General features: G+C 36.8%; 4 protein-coding genes and 3 pseudogenes across 5 annotated transcripts; 4 read left to right on the top strand and 3 right to left on the bottom strand.

Annotated features, from left to right (window-relative positions):
* Window positions 1–283: 283 nt before the first annotated feature.
* On the bottom strand, window positions 284–16,178 carry LOC120177900 (probable BOI-related E3 ubiquitin-protein ligase 2). 2 transcript variants are annotated; one of them, XM_039183886.1, is made up of 3 exons: window positions 15,922–16,176; window positions 15,333–15,842; window positions 284–315 (listed from the first exon to the last, which is right to left on the bottom strand). In XM_039183886.1, exons 1-2 carry the CDS (start codon window positions 16,138–16,140, stop codon window positions 15,336–15,338), a joined length of 726 nt encoding a protein of 241 aa, XP_039039817.1. In that variant the 5' UTR covers window positions 16,141–16,176; the 3' UTR covers window positions 284–315; window positions 15,333–15,335. The 2 variants fall into 2 exon arrangements, with proteins under 2 accessions (XP_039039817.1, XP_039039818.1); XM_039183887.1 differs by lacking the exon at window positions 284–315 and having other exon boundaries at window positions 15,328–15,842; window positions 15,922–16,178.
* LOC120178042 lies at window positions 2,818–3,912 on the top strand (annotated as a pseudogene).
* LOC120177903 (trafficking protein particle complex subunit 2-like protein) lies at window positions 3,997–5,973 on the bottom strand. The gene is made up of 5 exons (XM_039183889.1): window positions 5,845–5,973; window positions 5,641–5,737; window positions 5,361–5,439; window positions 5,173–5,254; window positions 3,997–4,301 (listed from the first exon to the last, which is right to left on the bottom strand). The coding sequence occupies exons 1-5, from the start codon at window positions 5,875–5,877 to the stop codon at window positions 4,161–4,163; spliced, it is 432 nt and encodes a 143-aa protein (XP_039039820.1). The 5' UTR covers window positions 5,878–5,973; the 3' UTR covers window positions 3,997–4,160.
* On the top strand, window positions 7,477–8,699 carry LOC120177896 (annotated as a pseudogene).
* LOC120177904 lies at window positions 9,339–10,058 on the bottom strand. Its single transcript, XM_039183890.1, has one exon. The coding sequence runs from the start codon at window positions 9,896–9,898 to the stop codon at window positions 9,470–9,472; it is 429 nt and encodes a 142-aa protein (XP_039039821.1). The 5' UTR covers window positions 9,899–10,058; the 3' UTR covers window positions 9,339–9,469.
* Window positions 11,712–13,639, top strand: LOC120177901. Its single transcript, XM_039183888.1, has 4 exons — window positions 11,712–11,765; window positions 12,005–12,143; window positions 12,511–12,770; window positions 12,875–13,639. The coding sequence occupies exons 2-4, from the start codon at window positions 12,014–12,016 to the stop codon at window positions 13,622–13,624; spliced, it is 1,140 nt and encodes a 379-aa protein (XP_039039819.1). The 5' UTR covers window positions 11,712–11,765; window positions 12,005–12,013; the 3' UTR covers window positions 13,625–13,639.
* LOC120178041 lies at window positions 14,477–15,169 on the top strand (annotated as a pseudogene).
* Window positions 16,179–17,488: the final 1,310 nt, after the last annotated feature.

Genomic DNA, 17,488 nt, shown 5'->3' with positions numbered 1-17,488 from the left:
TTTCCATCTTTGAACCACTGTGTTGTTACACGTGTTAGTTCTATCAAAGTAGTATGAATTGTGGTACCTTGGGCGGTGGTCGTTATTTACAGGTTACTGTTGGAAAAACCGAGTAACACAGACTCGTTAGATAAACGAGTATGAATAAAATTTAGGTGTTCATTTAATAAATGAATATAAACGAATAGATATGTATTTAGATTGTTTATGTTAAAAAATAAATCTATTTCTAATTTTATTTATCGACTTGTTTATAAACTCATGAATTGACTCATTTATAAGCCCCTTTACACGTTTTTTTTTATTGTGAAAAAAGCAACTTCGGGAAATATATTTCATTCATATTTATGAAATAATGATTACAAATATTTATATACAAGCTGACTAACAAGCTTCTAACAATAATCTGTTACATACTAACTATATGCAACTAAACAACAATTGCTCTACTTAATCTCAACTAATTAGAATAGTCTCAACACTCCCCCCTCAAGTTGGAGGATGAAATATATCTTTCATCTCTAACTTGCCAACTAAATATTCATGCTGCAAGACATTTAAGCCTTTAGTGAAGACATCAGCTAATTGTTCACCAAAGGAAACATGTTCAGTTTGTTTTAGTCCTTGAATCTTTTTTCTGACAAAATGGTAATCTATTTCAATATGTTTTGTACGTTCATGATAAACAGGATTTGCTGCGATTTGAATTGTTGTTTTGCTGCCATACAGCAATCTTGCATGTTTTGCCATTTTTACTCCCGAATCCTTCAGTAAACCATTCAGCCAAACCACTTCTGCAGCAGTAACTGCCATGCTTCTGTTTTCTGCTTCTGCATATGAACTGGCTACAGTGTTTTTCTTTGCCTTCCATGAGATTAGGGAGTTTCCCAACTTGATACCAAATCCTGTGACAGATCTCCTAGACATAGGACATGCTGCCCAATCGGAGTCACAGCATGCCATCAGTTGATAGTCATTCGAGGAGCTCAACAATATACCTCGACCTGGGCTTTTCTTGACATATCTAACAATTTGAAGAGCAACTTCAAGATGTATGGTTTTTGGCTGCTGCATAAACTGACTTATGTGATGAACTGCAAATGCTATATCATGTCTGGTGTGAGTCAAATATATCAGTTTGCCAACCAGTCTCTGAAACATTGATTTATCCTGCAATAACTCACTCTCATCACTCTGTTTCAGCTTTTGATCATACTCAACAAAGGTGAGCTTCTTATTCTGTTCAAGTGGAGTGGATGCTGGTTTGGCTCCCCTTATCCCACTGCCTTCAACTAATTCCAATGCATACTTGCGTTGGTTCAATAGTATTCCATCATTGGATCTCAAAATCTCAAATCCTAGGAAAAATTTTAAATCCCCTAAATCTTTCATCTTGAAGTTCTGATTTGGAATCCCTTTAAGTTCTTCAATCAAAGCTTCATTATTCCCAGTAATTACTAAGTCATCCAACATATATGAGCATAATAACTAACTTGTCTCCTTGCCTTTTAGTAAAGAGAGAATAATCATGTTTGCTTTACTGAAAACTAGCAGTAATTAAAGCTTCTGTCAGTTTCAGGTTCCATTGCCTAGAAGCCTATTTCAAGCTATAGAGAGACTTTTGCAGTCTGCACACCTTATTCCCACTGCCTACAAAAGCCTTCAGACAAGTCCATGTAAACTTCCTCAGTCAGGTCTCCTTACAAAAAAGCATTGTAGATATTCATTTGATAAAGGGGCCATTGAAACATGGAAGTCAAAACCAAAATAGTCCTAACAGTAACCAATTTAGCCACAGGAGAGAAGGTATCCACATAATCAACACCTTTATTTTATTATACCCTTTGGCCACAAGGCGAGCCTTGTATCTCTCAACTTCACCTGAGACTTTGTACTTAATCCGAAATACCCATTTGCAACCAATGGGCAACTTCACATGAGGGAAAGTGACAATAGACCAAGTGTTGTTTGATTACAGAGCCTGAATCTCCTCATCCATTGCCTTGATCCAAACTGGGTTTTTTATGGCTTTAGAAAATGTTTTAATCTCATTAAGACAAGAGGTAGAAAAAGAAATAGTTTTGTTGAACAACGCAAATCGGAATAAGAAATGAAATCAAAAATTGGGTACTGACCTGAAGGAGAGGAGGATTGGCAAGAGCCTACAAAATCATTGAGTCAATTTGGTGATTTAGAAACTCTAAAATATTTTTTAAGGACAAGACCAGAATAGGGAAGTGACAAACAGCTGGAAGGTGAATGTGTTGCATTTGATGAAGCTTCAGGTGAAATAATAGGCACAGGCCATAAAGGCGAAGAGCTAACAGCAGTGGGCAAGGGGGAAGAACTAACAGAAGTGGGCAAGGAGGAAACAGGAACACATGATGCAGAAGAAGAATTTGAATCCTGAACAGAAGTTGGTAACAAAGAGGAAACAGGAGAATAAAGGACTAAAAATTCAGAGTCAAGAATTTGCAAATGGGAATGGAAAAAATTGAAAGTTTTAGAAAATGGAAAATGGTCTCATGAAATCTGACATCACTATTTATAAAGAAATTTTTAGTGGCAAGGTCAAGAAGCATGTAACCCTTTTGGGTGGGAGAATAACCCATGAGATCATAAGGTATAGCTGCAGGAGTAAACTTATCTTTAAAATTGGTGTTAGTGGCATAACAAAAACATCCAAAGATTCTCAAGTGAGAGATTCGTAGGCATTATTACAGCCTACTAAACTTCATCTTTATGGTATTACGAATTTGCTGCCTGGAGATTTGAATTGTCATTGTTATAGCCATAAAAACATTATTATTGGCTTTTATGCCCCAAGACAAAGGTTATCTGCTGCAGTTTTGCCGATACCTCTTTTACTTGGGCAAGATTAGGACAATTCAATTGGAGTACAGGGTCTCCTCCAAGCTTCTCGGAAAGTCCTGGTTGCAGCCCTTGGTTTTCGGGTTCAGTGCAACAAATGGACAATTATCGTTCGATTACTGCTAGGAGAAATCCCTGAGCGAACTGTTTTTATGCAGAAAAGCATGGAGAAGGCATTGAGACCATACTTTGAACTGAAAAATGTGAGTTTTTCACACATGGCTTTCTTTTCATTCTGCTTTATAAAGGACTGAGTCCGATATTCCTAGTTCAACTTTCCTAGCAAAGGGGGAGAAAAAACTACGATCAGCTTTTACGTATCTTCGGTTGTTTTATCGGTATCTCCGTATTTTCGGTTGTGTTATCGGCATCTCCGTGTTTTTCTTATCGATCAGCATTGGGATTTTGCTCAGGTTGCAGCAGTCAGTTTTGATAACACAGCTAATGTTTTGAATGTATTTTCAGGCTGTACGCATTGGGGGTTTAGAGCTCTTCAAATCTGTTGCCGAGAAGTTCTCAAGCACTTTCAGTTCAGACCGGGCACATAACTTATTTGTTAGGCTATGGCATAATGTCATTCGTACAGGGCTGCGCAACCTAAGTATCTCATATTCTCGCGTCTCGCTCAACGATGTTGCTAAGAAGCTTAGGTTGGACACCATTGCTGATGCCGAGAGTATAACAGCCAAAGCAACCAAAGCAATCAAAGATGGAGCTATCGATGCAACATTGGATCAATCAAACGGATGCATGCTATCTAAGGAGACGGGAGATTCTACAACTGAGCCTCAAACGTCATTCAACTCTAGGATTGCTTTCTGCTTCAATATGCATAACGAGGCAGTGCACGCACTTCGGTTTCCACCAAACTCCCATAGGGAGAAAGACAGTGCCGAGGAGAGAAGAGAAAGAAAACAAAAGGAGCAAGAGCTCGCAAAGCACATTGCGGAGGAAGATGACGATGAGTTTAACTCAGCTACATGTCGAACTCGATTTATCCGCTATATCATGGCTTCATCAACATGTAGAACTCAATTGTAGAGTAGATAATGGCTTCATCAAGCTATGCATTTCCGTTTCAAATGCTCTAGTTCAAATGTTTTATATCCGAGTTTATAAGTTTACTTTAAAATCCAAATTCATTTGTTGTCCGTGTTAAATTCGAATAAAAAAGACAAGTCAAATATCTACAAATATATGAATCCGCAGTATCCATCGTCATTCCTGATGCCAACAATATCTGATAGTATAGTTTCAAGATTTGGAAAAGCATTGAACTCAAACCAGAATCACGCAGCTGAACTCAGCCCAAATGACTTGACAATGGTGCTCACTCTATCTGCAAAAGTTCTGGATGTTATCTTTTTACCAGGAACATGAAATGGGTTCGAGACAGCATCAACATATGCGGCGTGGAAGCTCCTGAAAAACTACACATTCAAATGCAAAAGTAAGTCGGATTCCATGCAGCGTGGAACCTCCTGAAAAAAATATACATTCAAATTCAAAAATAAGTCGGATTCCATAATAACATGTTCGGTAACTATTCAAATTAGTCATCTTGTTTGCCTAATTACTAGCAAAGTGACATACCCTTAACATTACCACCTATATCATCCAACAAGATGACGTAGAACAATCAAACTGACATTTACATTGGGGAATTTTAACCACCTCGTCCGAAACAATAACAAATAATATAATTACACAAAGGAAAATCTAAGAAAGAACTGAAAAACACACTAGGAAATTAGCAAATAAGCACAAGCTAAAACATGTTTGGATTCACTTTAATCAGAAACAGCCACCAAAATTTCCGAGAGTTTCTACATAAGCGGGTCTGCCTTCTAAGTCCTACCCAAGTATCCTGATAAACCAGCAAACATTGTAGATAGAAATACATCTTGATAATTTATTCAAAAGGTTAACATTCTCCAGATTTCCCCTTCCTATCATTTCCATAGATTACCATCATCCAAGACGAGACTAAACAAAACGAGAAACTCAACTAAAATCCATTTGATACCTAGAGAAACTCAATGCCAACACCAGAGTATGAATGCTCTTGAGATAATTAGGTTCTTGAAACATAGCTATAGAGTATCGACCCAGACTGGTGAAAGTTCTGTGAATAATAGGCGAAGATGGAGAGGCGGAAATAAAGATATTATTAGTAACACTGCATTACTACAAATCAACATTGCCTCTATCCAGTGAACAAATAAACAAAATCGAAACTATATTTTCATAGACTTATTATCCTAAAGTCCTACCATCATGGTCAGAAACGGCGATACTTACATTTCTGATATCGGTATCTCTAACATCTAAATCCGTAGTCACCAAAATGAACTTCACCTTTGTGTTTGTCAAATAACCATAACTGCATCCATCACAACCATACACAACTTAGAGATTGCAACACACATAAATCACAACACAAGAATTCCAAATCAAACTTAAAACAAAGTATAAAATTAACTTCTTACACTTTATAATTTTCAGTAGGATACAGCAAGCCCAAAAACGTCTCGTTCAATGTCGGTCCGGATTTTTTCGGATTGTTCACTACAAATATATAGATAAGCAAAAGTTTAAACCTACATCAGAAGTTCAAAATCTATAATTTGAAATCAACATAAACGAAATTTTCACACAAAAAATGAAATTCATAAAAAATTTCCCCTAAATATGCATAATCAGATCCTAAGATCTCAATGAAGATAAACGAGGAATTGAATCCTTAGATTAAATTGGTAAAATGATTACCTCGTTCATCGACGACATCGAGGGAGCAGTGTACGATGTGGTGGAGTTTCAGAGCATCATCGGCGTCGGTGAAGCTCTGAATGTACAGAGGATTGTTCTGTTCATCCCCTCGTGATATAAGAAAAAACAGATCATGAGAAACAATGGAAAATTAAAAGATTTGCGATGTTCGAAAGAAAGAACGGCGGGGATCGGATGTCGTACCTGATGACCAACGACGGCGACGCACACGATCATCTTCTCTCCGATTTCACTCCGGCGGTTATCTGAAGAGGAATATTGTATACAAGTCTATTAACCTGGTAGCGTTGAGAAGAAATTTTAGTGTGTTCTCGACTGTACCCTAGATATAGTGTGGCACTCGTACCCTCGAAATGGAGGGCTAACTGCCTTTGACTTATCTCTAGCGGACCGTTCCGGTTCAAGGCATCTTAATAATTAAGTGATTAATTAAATAATTTATCTAAAAATTTTCAATGTAAAGAACATATTTAATCATTCAATTATTGTTGGCTTTCTGTTTTAGGATATCCAAATTTTTAGTAATTAGTCATTAAAATTATGTTTTTTTAGGTGTCTTGAAATAATATCAATTTTAATAGTTAAAATCATATATTCTATTATTTTGATTTTAATTTATAAACAATTTAATAAACTTAATATCGAATAATAACTTTAGTCCATAATCTAACTTAAATATGATTTTTATCAATAATAAAATAACGATTTAATTTGGTTTAATGATTAAGTGTTGTTTACTGAGTTATGGTGATTATAAATTAGTATCGGTTCTAAGTACTCTCAATCATTTGATAATGAACGCTCAATCACCCTTGCAGTCGTTGATGCTCGAACTCGTGATCTCTAGAAACAATAACGATTCTTTTAACCATTGAGACAAGTTGATTCGTACTTTACTCATAAGTTCTAAATTCAATCACTTTTAATCTATTCATATTTTCTTAATTTTCACCAATAAGAGATGATATATATCACCATTTATAAGAGGATTAAATTTATTAAATTCATTTGAAATTAGAACGAGGAACAAATTGAAACAATTTATAAATATTTAAGACTAAATTTATTAAATTATTTTAAATTTAGACTAGATTAATAGCGTACATAAGTCTTGAATGCTAAAAGTGTTGTTATATCACGCTGCACACCACCACTTGAATATAATCAAAATAAAACAAAAATATAACATTAAATAAGGGGAACTCGGCAAAATTTTTAGTGTGGGGGCATTGAAAAAAATTATTGGTTCGTATAGGCTTTCACTAAAATTATTTTCGGAGATGGGTGAATGTTACAGTACTCATCGGAGGACGTCAGAAACATGCAACGTCTTCAGTACGATTTTCACCTTTTCATTTTAGAAGTCTTGACATTCCAACTGGGTAAACAATAGAAAAGACACATTCTGTTTCGGGCATCTTCTTCGACACTATAACATTCGTCCTATCTCAAAAAATAATTCCGACTAAACTCTATACGAGCCAATAATTTTCTTCAACGCCCCCGTAAGAAAAAAATTGCCGTGAAACTCGATAATAATAGGATAGGGTGATGAAATATAATAAAAAATGGTTGTCCCTTGTTCTCATATGTAATGGGATAAGGGGGAGGTAAGATAGTAGGCTGCCCCCAACACCAGGTTGAGAGCAACTTTCGTAGAAGACCTCTAAATTATAAAATGCCCTCCGTGGGACTCGATCCCACGACCTCAAGGTAAAGAACCTTGTGCTCTACCAACTGAGCTGGATAATCATCTCACAAAAAAAAAATCTCATATATAAATGAAGAAACCATGAAACCTATATACAAGAAATCATGGAATCAGGTGGAGAAACAAGAAGAGTAGTAATTGATGGAGGTGGCATTTCTGGCTCCCTCCTTGCCAAGTCCCTGCAATTCGATGCTGCTGTCACCCTTATCGACCCGTAAGCTTCTATCAGGAAGGAGTATCTTGAAATCACATGGGCCGGTTTAAGGAACATGGTTGAGTCGTTTGCGGAAGATCGGTGATAAACCATCGAGATTACCTTACAAACAGACTCATCGTTACATCTGTTGCGATGGGCATAACCGACACCGAAGTATTGGCGGCCGATGGCCGTCGTATTTGTTACGACTATCTCGTCATTTGCTACCGGACACATGTATCTTGTTCCCATGACAAAAACCGAGAGACTTCATCAATACAAAGCAGGTAAAGGCTTGTCTAAAATCTCGAGGAAAATTTACACTCATGTAAATTTATCGATGATTACAGATAACCATAAAATACAATCTGCCGATTCGATTTTGATCATCGGAGAAGGACTAACCGGTGTCGAACTTGCCTGAGAAATAGCCACCGACTTCCCCAACAAGACAGTTACATTGGTTCACAAGGGACCAAGGTTGGTGGAATTCGTTGGAACAAAGGTTTCGGACAAGGCTTTACGCTGGTTGAAATCAAGGAAAGTTGAAGTGAAATTGGAGCAAGCAGTCGACTTGAGCTCAACCACATCAGTATACAAAACCACGACCGGAGAAACCATCAAAGCGGATTGGCAATTACTCTGTGCCGCAAAGCCCTTGGCTTCATCATGGATTAAGGGGACGATATTGAAGACCAACTTGGATGGACACGGAAGGTTGAAGGTTGATGAGAATTTGAGAGTCAAGGGTCGCAGTAACGTTTTCGCGATCAAAGACGTCACTGATATCCCGGTAAGTCGTATGCCGGAACGTTTCATTATCGAGCGAGTCGAGTTCGGGTATCTTTCGACTTTTTTAGAGATGAATGCAGGAACTGAAACAGGGTTCATAGCTCAAAAGCATGCGAAGGTGGTTGCGAAAAACTTGAAGGTGTTGATGAGTAGAGGGAAAGAGAGCAAAATGGGAAAGTACGACGGTGGTTCAGCCACCGCATTGGTTTCACTGGGAAGGAGGGATGCGGTGGCTCAGTTCCTTTTGCAGCCACCATCAGTGGCTGCCTTCCTGGATTACTCAAATCCAAAGACTTGTTCGTCGGCAAGACGAGGAAGAACATGGGCTTACAACCTTGAACCATTTAGACATGCTTAAGAAACAACTCGAATAAATTAATTTATGAATTTCATATATTTGTAATCTTTATAATATCTATATTTATAATAGATTATTTTTCTCATCCATTGGAATAATAATGTCAAACCACGTAAGGGACAAAAATCGAACTAACTGATCAATTTTAAATTGGTGACCAAAATCAAATAAATAAAAAACATAAGGAACCATCAATGTAGTATACCCTTTATTTATTTACTTAAGAATGATCAAACTATGGTTTTGGTCTCACTAATATACTTAAATATATGATTTAATTTTTTTAACTTAATTTAGTATAATTTGGTCCCTCTATTTTATAAGTTAACCCAATCAACTATTGAAATTGGAAAACTAGAGTAGGGTTTTCTTTAAATTATAATTTCAATATGTAATGAAGTATAATGGATGCTTTTAGAAAAATCTAGGGTAACCGTGAGTTTAGTACATCAACTATCAATTTTAATTCGTTTTAATACCTATACTTTTAATTTTTTCAAAATCATATCTAACATTTAGTTCGTTACATCGTTTTATTAATTTGTTTCATATAAATTAAAATACATGCATTCAATCCCAAATTTGAACATAATTGAAAGATTAAAATCATAATTCAACCTTTAAACCTCAAGTGCTACAATTTTAACCATCTTATTTTCACAATGATAACAATAAAGTCAAGATTCAACCAATCATAATACAGTTCTATGTGCAGCACTTGTAAAAAAAGAAAGAGAGAAAGGAAAAGAAATCATACACTGTTCTTAATGATCTTCCTCTTAGCCAAAAACCTTGCGACGGGAGGTGTCAGCGCGATGGTGATAGGTACCCGAACGGGGATCAAGGCCTTGTTACAAAGCACAGCCAACGCAAGTGCTCCGCCGGTGGAAGCGGCAAGCTCGGCCTTCCGATTCCTTTCCTTCTTCTCCTCCTCGATCACCGCCGTCGATTCTTCCATCAAAGAACCATCCGGGCTCGTATACTGGTTTTGGTTATGTTTATCGTCGGAAAAGCCAGGGAGATGTAATTTGTCGAACAACGATTCGACGTCGACGTTGTTCTTGATGGCGACGTAGAAGCCGGTTATCGAAGCGGCGGAGACCGAGAAATGAACCCCGAGGGCCACTTTCCCGTACTTATTCAGGAACTGCTTGAATCGGCTTCCACCGGAACCAGCCATTTCTTTTCCTGTTTTGAAGCTTTGGGTTTGACAAACGAATTCGAAAATTCAAGGAGAAGAAAAGGGGAAGATTTGGTGTTCAGCACCTGGGATTTGTTTAGGGTTTCGGGGGTTCCTTTGACTTCTGGATTTACCTTTGGAGAACATTGGGCTACTTATCAGGTTTGTTGTGTTTTCTCTAGTGTAATCCATTAGATCTTTTCCAATGGGCTTCAAATCAATTATTTCAAAATTATATGTACTAAATTTATTTTTATCTTAATTAAAAAATAAGGTAAAATACTCAAATGGTCCCCAACTATAGGGTATTACTTTATTAAGTTATTTGACTATTAAAAGTTACAAAATGATCCTTTAACTATAGAATATTGCTTTATTAGGTCCTTTGACTATTAAACGTCATAAAATGGTCACCCGACTATTCATTATGCTCCAAAATCGTCCTTTTCCGTTAAAAAAATTAGCGATCGTGTAAGCTAAACGTTAATATGATGATTGTGATATAATAATCGTTTGAGATTCTAAGGTCAAATTGATAATACATACCTATTCAAACATAAACCAAAATAAATCTAATAAAGTCAAATATAATAATGCTCAAGTTAAAATAAATAAATAAAATGTACACGTGACATAAGATAAAATTTAAATTTTGTTTAGCTGGTAGCTATATTGATTTTAATATTAGTTGTCATCAGTCAGTTCTTTTTTCTCTTTGTTTCTAAGATTTTTAATAAGAATAATTTTGCCTATAAGTCATGTTTTCTGTCTTTATGACATGTTTTTCGTTTTCTTTCTCGATCGTTTGGCTACTCTTTTATTCATGTTTTCTCAGGGTGGGATTTGATGATATCACGATTGATCAAGGTAACGCTTACTTATAATCTTGTTGATCTTCCCTGTAATGGACGCTCATATTGAATTTTGATGCGCGAGTTTACGTTTGTGGATAGTTTATCATGATGTTCGACTTTGATATGCAGTTCTAGGTGGTCTTTCAATAGAATAATATTCTTTTGTGATTCGTTTACCGATGCAATCAGATTTATCTGTGTTTGTTTTTGTATAAGTCTTCTGGTTGAGTTTCAATACTATAAGAAAATATTCAAATTATGTAATTAGTTCGTGATGATAGTTGTGAACTTTTGTTGTAGTTTTAGATATTCTTACTTTTTAATAATAATAGTCGTTTCTATTAAAAAAACAAATAGGAACTTTAATTACTAAATCACGAAAACAAAAATTGTCTACTCCGACTACAAATTTTGGCTGCTATACCAGCTCACTTAACAAATAAATTAAAAATAAAATATTTAAAAAATAAAATTAAACAAAATTCATGTTTAAAAAAATAAATAACGAAAATTCATTGTTTTATATTTTTTAAGAAAATAAAAACGAAGATCACACGTTTTCTGAAATCACACTTAACAAATTTATCAATTGGACTTTAATTCATAAATCATACCAATAAATGATTGAATTTACAAAACTAAAACTAAAGAGGCTCAATTTTCCAAGTATAAAGAGTACAGTGACTGAAACCATAATTAAATCTTACCTTATCATTACTATTATATTGAAAACCAATAAACAATGCCGTGAAAAGAAATCTGTCATTTTCATGTGTTTTGATTCCTGAACTTTACAAAACCCGAGAGTTCCAGATGCGTTGATGACCAAAGAGTTCAATTTTTTTTAAATAAAAAAAGCAGCTTTAAGACGTAGCCCATTAGTCAAGCTTTCTGACATAGAAAAATGGAAAAAAGGAAAATTTTCAGCAATCAAATCTTGTCCACGGATTATTGATCTCCTCTGGATTCTCTTTCGTTTCTGTGTTTATCTGAATCTAGCTTGCTTTCTGGTATTCATCCCCTTTCTTTACTAATCTGTCCAGGGGTTGTGCGTGTGCTTATTGCTTTTTGTTTACACAAGGTGATACATTTGGAATTCATATTCTGTTTGGGAGGGTGGAAAGTGTAGGAAAACACGACAGAAAATTTATATCTGAAGTTCAGCTTTCTGGGTTTTCTGTGCTTTACTATTTCAATTGCACTTGAGTGAGTTTTGTGTTTATTATTATTATTATTTCTGTGTTTTACAAAGGTGAAGGCCATGGATGGGAATGGAAGAGTTCACCCAGATTGTCCTAATGCTGCAAATCCATACCATGAATGTGGTGTCCTCTGCTTAGAGAAGATTGGTGAAGGCAAGGGAACAAAGGCAAAGGAAAAGAAGACATTAAGTAATCAAATCCCATCCTTTCTTAGCTGCTTTATTTCCTGTTAAATGTTTAATGGCAAAAACGCCATGCCCTTGAGCTTCATGTGCTATTGATTCGTTCACTGTGATTGATGCAAGGTTGATGACTAGAATCTAGTTAATGGTTTAAGCAAATTAGTACAAGTTTATTTGTGGAAATTTGTTGGTCTTGAAACCGTAGCATCATTGATCTAAAGAGAATTTTGGTCTAGCTGTAGTGTTGGTCCGGTGCTAATTCGCGCCTTAGCAAGAACTGAGGCGCGAATTTCGTCGACGGGGGACCTGTAAGTACAAGAAAGATGTCTCATGGAGAAAAAGCATGTTCCTGACTACTGTTTTTATAATTGTAGGTTCAAAATTTCTTGATGCCTCCAGAAGCTTTGATAGGAAAAAGAAATCTGAATCTCTGCCACAGACCCCTCGAGCACTTCAACCCGGTGACCCTAGGTCGCCTCGGTCACATTTTTCTAGTAAGAAGACGGGTGCAGAGAACGGTGAGTCGTTTTTGTCTTCCGAGCAACACTCCAGAGAGATTTATCCCCAAGATCAATCATTTGAGAAGGCACCAATTCAATACTCTCAACCATTGCAGATGTCCGGAAAACTCATGGTAGGTTCCTCCCTTTCTAATCGGAAAACTCGTTCGCCGTCGCATACAGCTATTCTCGGTTTCGTATTCATGTGAATCATCACTTATCCTGTTTTCTCTTACAGTCTCCTGTTGATGCACCTGCCAAACTTAAACAAGAAGAGAAGGTACAAGATTACCCGAAGATGAGTTCGGATGCACATACTAAGGATGCAAGAGAAGCCCTTAGCTCAGCCTTTAGTTTCTTAGGAATTGGCCAAGCTCAAGATGACAGTGATAACGAGGGAGAGGTCGAATCAGTTATCTCCGATTCGTGTGTATCGGTCGGAAAATACCATGTGAAAGCAAGCATCTCCAAGGTTCTGCAGTCGATTTTCGACAAGCACGGAGACATAGCAGTTAATTGTCATTTGGAATCAGCTTCGATGCGTGCTTACTATCTAGAATGCTTGTGTGCTGTAGTTCAAGAGCTACATTCCACTCCGTTCAAGCAACTGACTAAAGCAAAATTAAAGGAGATGTTTTCTGTTCTCAAGGATGTAGATTCCACCGGTATCGATGTCGGTTGGCTCCATGCTCTACTCGACGAAATCTCGGAAGGCGTCGAGCTCGCTAGCCAACGCCAAACTTTTGAAGCCAAAAAGGCCAAGCACGACCAAGCGTTAGAGTCAGTAAGGAAAGAACTAGAATTGAAAACGGAAGATCTAGCTCAGAAAGAAAAAGAGGCCGCCGTTGCACGAGAGCAAGTCACCGAAACCAAGGCTCATTTAGACGAAATCGATCGTCAATGTTCGGAATTGGACAAAGCCATTTCGAACATGGCGTCAATCGTCGATAAATTTCGGGGCAAGTCTCTGGCAGATGAGTTCTTGTGATGGTGTTCGATGAGCAAGACATTAGCATTTGATATCTTGATGTTATTTATCATTTATATTTGTGTAGAGCAAGATCTGGTAATAAACTATACTTAAATTTTCTTTTGCATGCTTTGACCCCTAAACTATTTTTAATTTACCCCAAGAGGGAACACCCGACAAGAACGTTTTGCATGTCATATACTTAATGTTTTTTCTTACAACTTGGTATAAACTAAGACAAAGTGATAGTTTTTTTCTTTTTACAAGAAACACATTGAATGCCATTATTGGTAAAAGAAGTGAGTTTTGGAGGTCTCGAATTCGAATAGTTACGTATGCAATGTGTGTGTGTATCATTGTCAATTAGCTAAAAAAATCTAATCAAATAATAATTTGTAATCACCCCTGGCTAAATGATAGTTTAAATACAATTGTAGAATAAATAGGGTTAGTTATCAAAATAGAAAAATATGTATGATATAGGGACTAAATCATAAATTTATGCATTTTCAGTCTTTTTCCCCCTTTCATTTCAACTAGTTTAACCGTTTCCTAGTCATCCATGCATGCATGCATACATGTGTACGTATATGTGGGATTAGTGATGTTTAGGCAAATATAGACCTTTAGTATTCAATATGCATGTATGCATGTGTGTTTGTGGCAGAGTTATTTATCCACCATCATTCCAGCTGAACATTTTAGCATGAACTTGAAATTATCATGCATCGTGTAAAAGTGGGCATAATTTGCAGTTCATTTGGATTAAAATTCAATGTGGAATTCGAATAATGTGTTGTCCTCTTCATTTACAAAGGGTTCAAACAGTTTTCTGTCCTACAAATGTTTCAGGTAATCACGGATTGGGCGATGTCTGTTGCTCTCTCTGCAGTTATCATGTTCTTGATTCAACTGGTTTTCGCACCGGCAGCGTTCGCGACCTTCCAATTCGCCGCTAAAACCAGTGGAACTGCAGCTGGGGGAAGACAAAACCATGTCGAATAATTAAGTAGTGCGTGGACTGGTTTCTTTGCCGGTTGTTTACACACCCTGTCAGGGCCAGAACACCTTGCGGCTTTGGCTCTGCTATCGATCGGACTTACACGAACGGGAAGCGCTGTTGTTGAAGCTCTGTGGGGTTTTGGCCATGATGTTGGCCAGGTAATCTTTGGTCTCGTATTTATACTTCTAAAGGACATGCTCCAAATTGAAGTCGTCAGGACCTGGGGTAAAAGGGTGGTGGGCTTAACATTGCTCGTTATCGGAGCTATCGGTATAAGATAAGCTTCCGAAGTTCCCGCTCCCTGCGTTGCCATAGGAAACGGTGAGTGTGGCGTTAGTGTTTAAGGAACACGCTGCATTCCTCGCTATGTTCTTGCTTGGAACCGTAGTGGCAATGGGAAACTATACGGAGCTTATAGGCACATGCAGCGAAGCATTAAAGGATAGGGGTACCCAGAATCACTGAGAAACTCACTTGGGCTTCTTCCTTTACAGCAATTGCTCTCGACATTGCCATTATCATTAGCCAATTTTCCGGATACAGTCTCGACTGATCTAACGTTCTATCTAACTATTAATAGTTGTGATCGCGCCTAGCTTAATCGACATCGTTATCGTAAATCTAACATATTTAAGCATGAATTTCATGTTTATAAAGTCATTTACGTCGGCTTAAATTGTTTGATTAAGACTAAATCAAGCTAATGAATCATCTGATCCTCCTTGCCTAAGAAATCAAAGCTTCTATACTAGCTTTCTTTGCAGTACCACATACAGGGCAACAATCAAGAAAAGCTGCACAGTCTTTGCATGAACAAAGATGTCTGCAGGGAAGGAACAGAACACACGAACTCCGAGAACTGCAACATTTGCAGACCACAACAAATCCTCTGTCTTCTTCTTCTTCCTCCTCGGTTTCTTCGCAGCAAGACCGTGCATCGTCGACTCCATTGTCGAAACAGCGACCGGGTTGGTTTTGCCGTTGTAATCGTTCGAGCGTGTTGTTTAAATAGACGACCATCGCTTCGTTCTCTTGTGCTGCCCTCCGCCATGCCTGGTTCTCCATCTCGAGTTTGTTTAGAAGATTTTGTAGCTCCGTTGTTCTGTTCGTTGCTCTCGTGAGCTCCGCGTCTTTTTGTTTGAGTAAAAGAGTTGCCCTGGGTTCTACCTTTTTCGCCATGGCTGCAACTAGTTTCTCTCTTTGCTCTTGCAGTAATAATCTCAACCTCTCGTTCTGGGAAAAAGGAAATCAGATCAAAATCCCCAATCAACAAAATGATTAAAGAAAAAAACGTTTGAATTCTCGCTCTAACCTGTGATTTGATGAACTGATCAATCTCATGTCTTTGCTTATCCACAATGGCTTCACAATACATCCTCGATTCACCGTTTTCAAAACCAAGATTTTGATTCTTCTGTTGACGGCCAAAACAGAACTGATTAAACCCGCCGTCGCCGGTGCCGCCACAGTCAAGGGAACCGCATAATGGAAACCCGATATTATCTGAATATAACTGAGCTTGTATTGCCATTTTCGTCGCCTCTTCTTCAACCTTCAACCAAAAACAACCATCAAAACACCCGAAAACCAAACCAACGAAACAAACAAAGCAAAACCCTTTCTTCCCCAGAAATCTCTTCTCTTTTAAAACATATCAGACCAAAAACACAAACTGCAATTTCTTCCCCTTTGGATCAAAGGAACTCTCAAAATACACGGAGAAAGAGGAGGGTGCTGGTGTGTGTATATATATATATATATATAATATTAATTTATGGCTTCTTTTCCTGTCTACTTAAACAACTACGTACGCACACATGGAGATTTTGTGTAGATTATATATATAAGAACAGAATTCTTATAATGACTCTCCCTTATTTATTTTTAGAATTTTATAACAGTTTTAATCTAATTTCTTGTGAATTTTGAATTTTCTTATTTCAATTGTCACGGGGATTTCATTTTATTGTCATCCACATCGCACCTTATTAAGCACTCTTAATATACATTTGACCATTTAATTAGCGTTGTCGTGATCGGATCGATTAAAACTTAACTAACGTAATTAAGGCTGTTAAACTATTTTTAAATATATATATATATATATATTATCAATTAAACTATAATTTTTAAATTAATTTGGTGAAATTAAAATCTATTAATAGATGTTCATATTCTCGTCAGATGTGTTAAATAAAAGAACTTGATCGAATTTCTTCTATTCCACATGGCAACCTCTAATATAAGTGTCACGTATTGAAATCTTACTGAAAAAATAATAAATTAATTAAATAAAATTGATGTTCTTTATAATAAGCCGTATTACTTGATGAGTAGGCTTATTATAATAGGTCAAGTTATTTGGTGACAACTCACGACTCTAGAATAGGAAAAATACTTAGAAAATTCCTTCCAAAATCGTTATTTCTGGTGACAGAGAAGATAACTTTGTGTTCAATTGGTCACTATTGTTGTGATTAGTAGTTACTGTTGTGATCGTTTATTATTGTATCTTAGAAGATCGACATTCAACGTTACTCAAAACACCGAAAAAAAGAAATGGTTCATACAGACATCAACAAAAATCTTTCTTTTGATTTATTTTATTATACTCATTGGGGGGTTTTATCTACGTGGAAGGATTAAAAGAAAGATTAGACCCCCACAGTTTTGATGGGGGATTCGGGGTATCTTACAAATGGATTATGGATCTTAAATCACGGAGAATTTTGTCTAATGCCACCAAGATTGTAAAGGGGTATATGGTCCTACATGAACAAAGAGAGAGAAAGAGAAGAGTCCATGGAGAAACATTGGTTATAGGAACACCATTCCCAAGGCTTTGTTTTCTTGGCTAAGATACATACTGTTATTTTCAC

This window comes from Hibiscus syriacus, unplaced genomic scaffold (genome assembly GCF_006381635.1).
Source record: "Hibiscus syriacus cultivar Baekdansim isolate YM2019G1 unplaced genomic scaffold, ASM638163v2 tig00112343_pilon, whole genome shotgun sequence".
NCBI classification, from domain to species: Eukaryota; Viridiplantae; Streptophyta; class Magnoliopsida; order Malvales; family Malvaceae; genus Hibiscus; species Hibiscus syriacus.
This window is presented reverse-complemented; position numbering and strand designations above follow the sequence as displayed.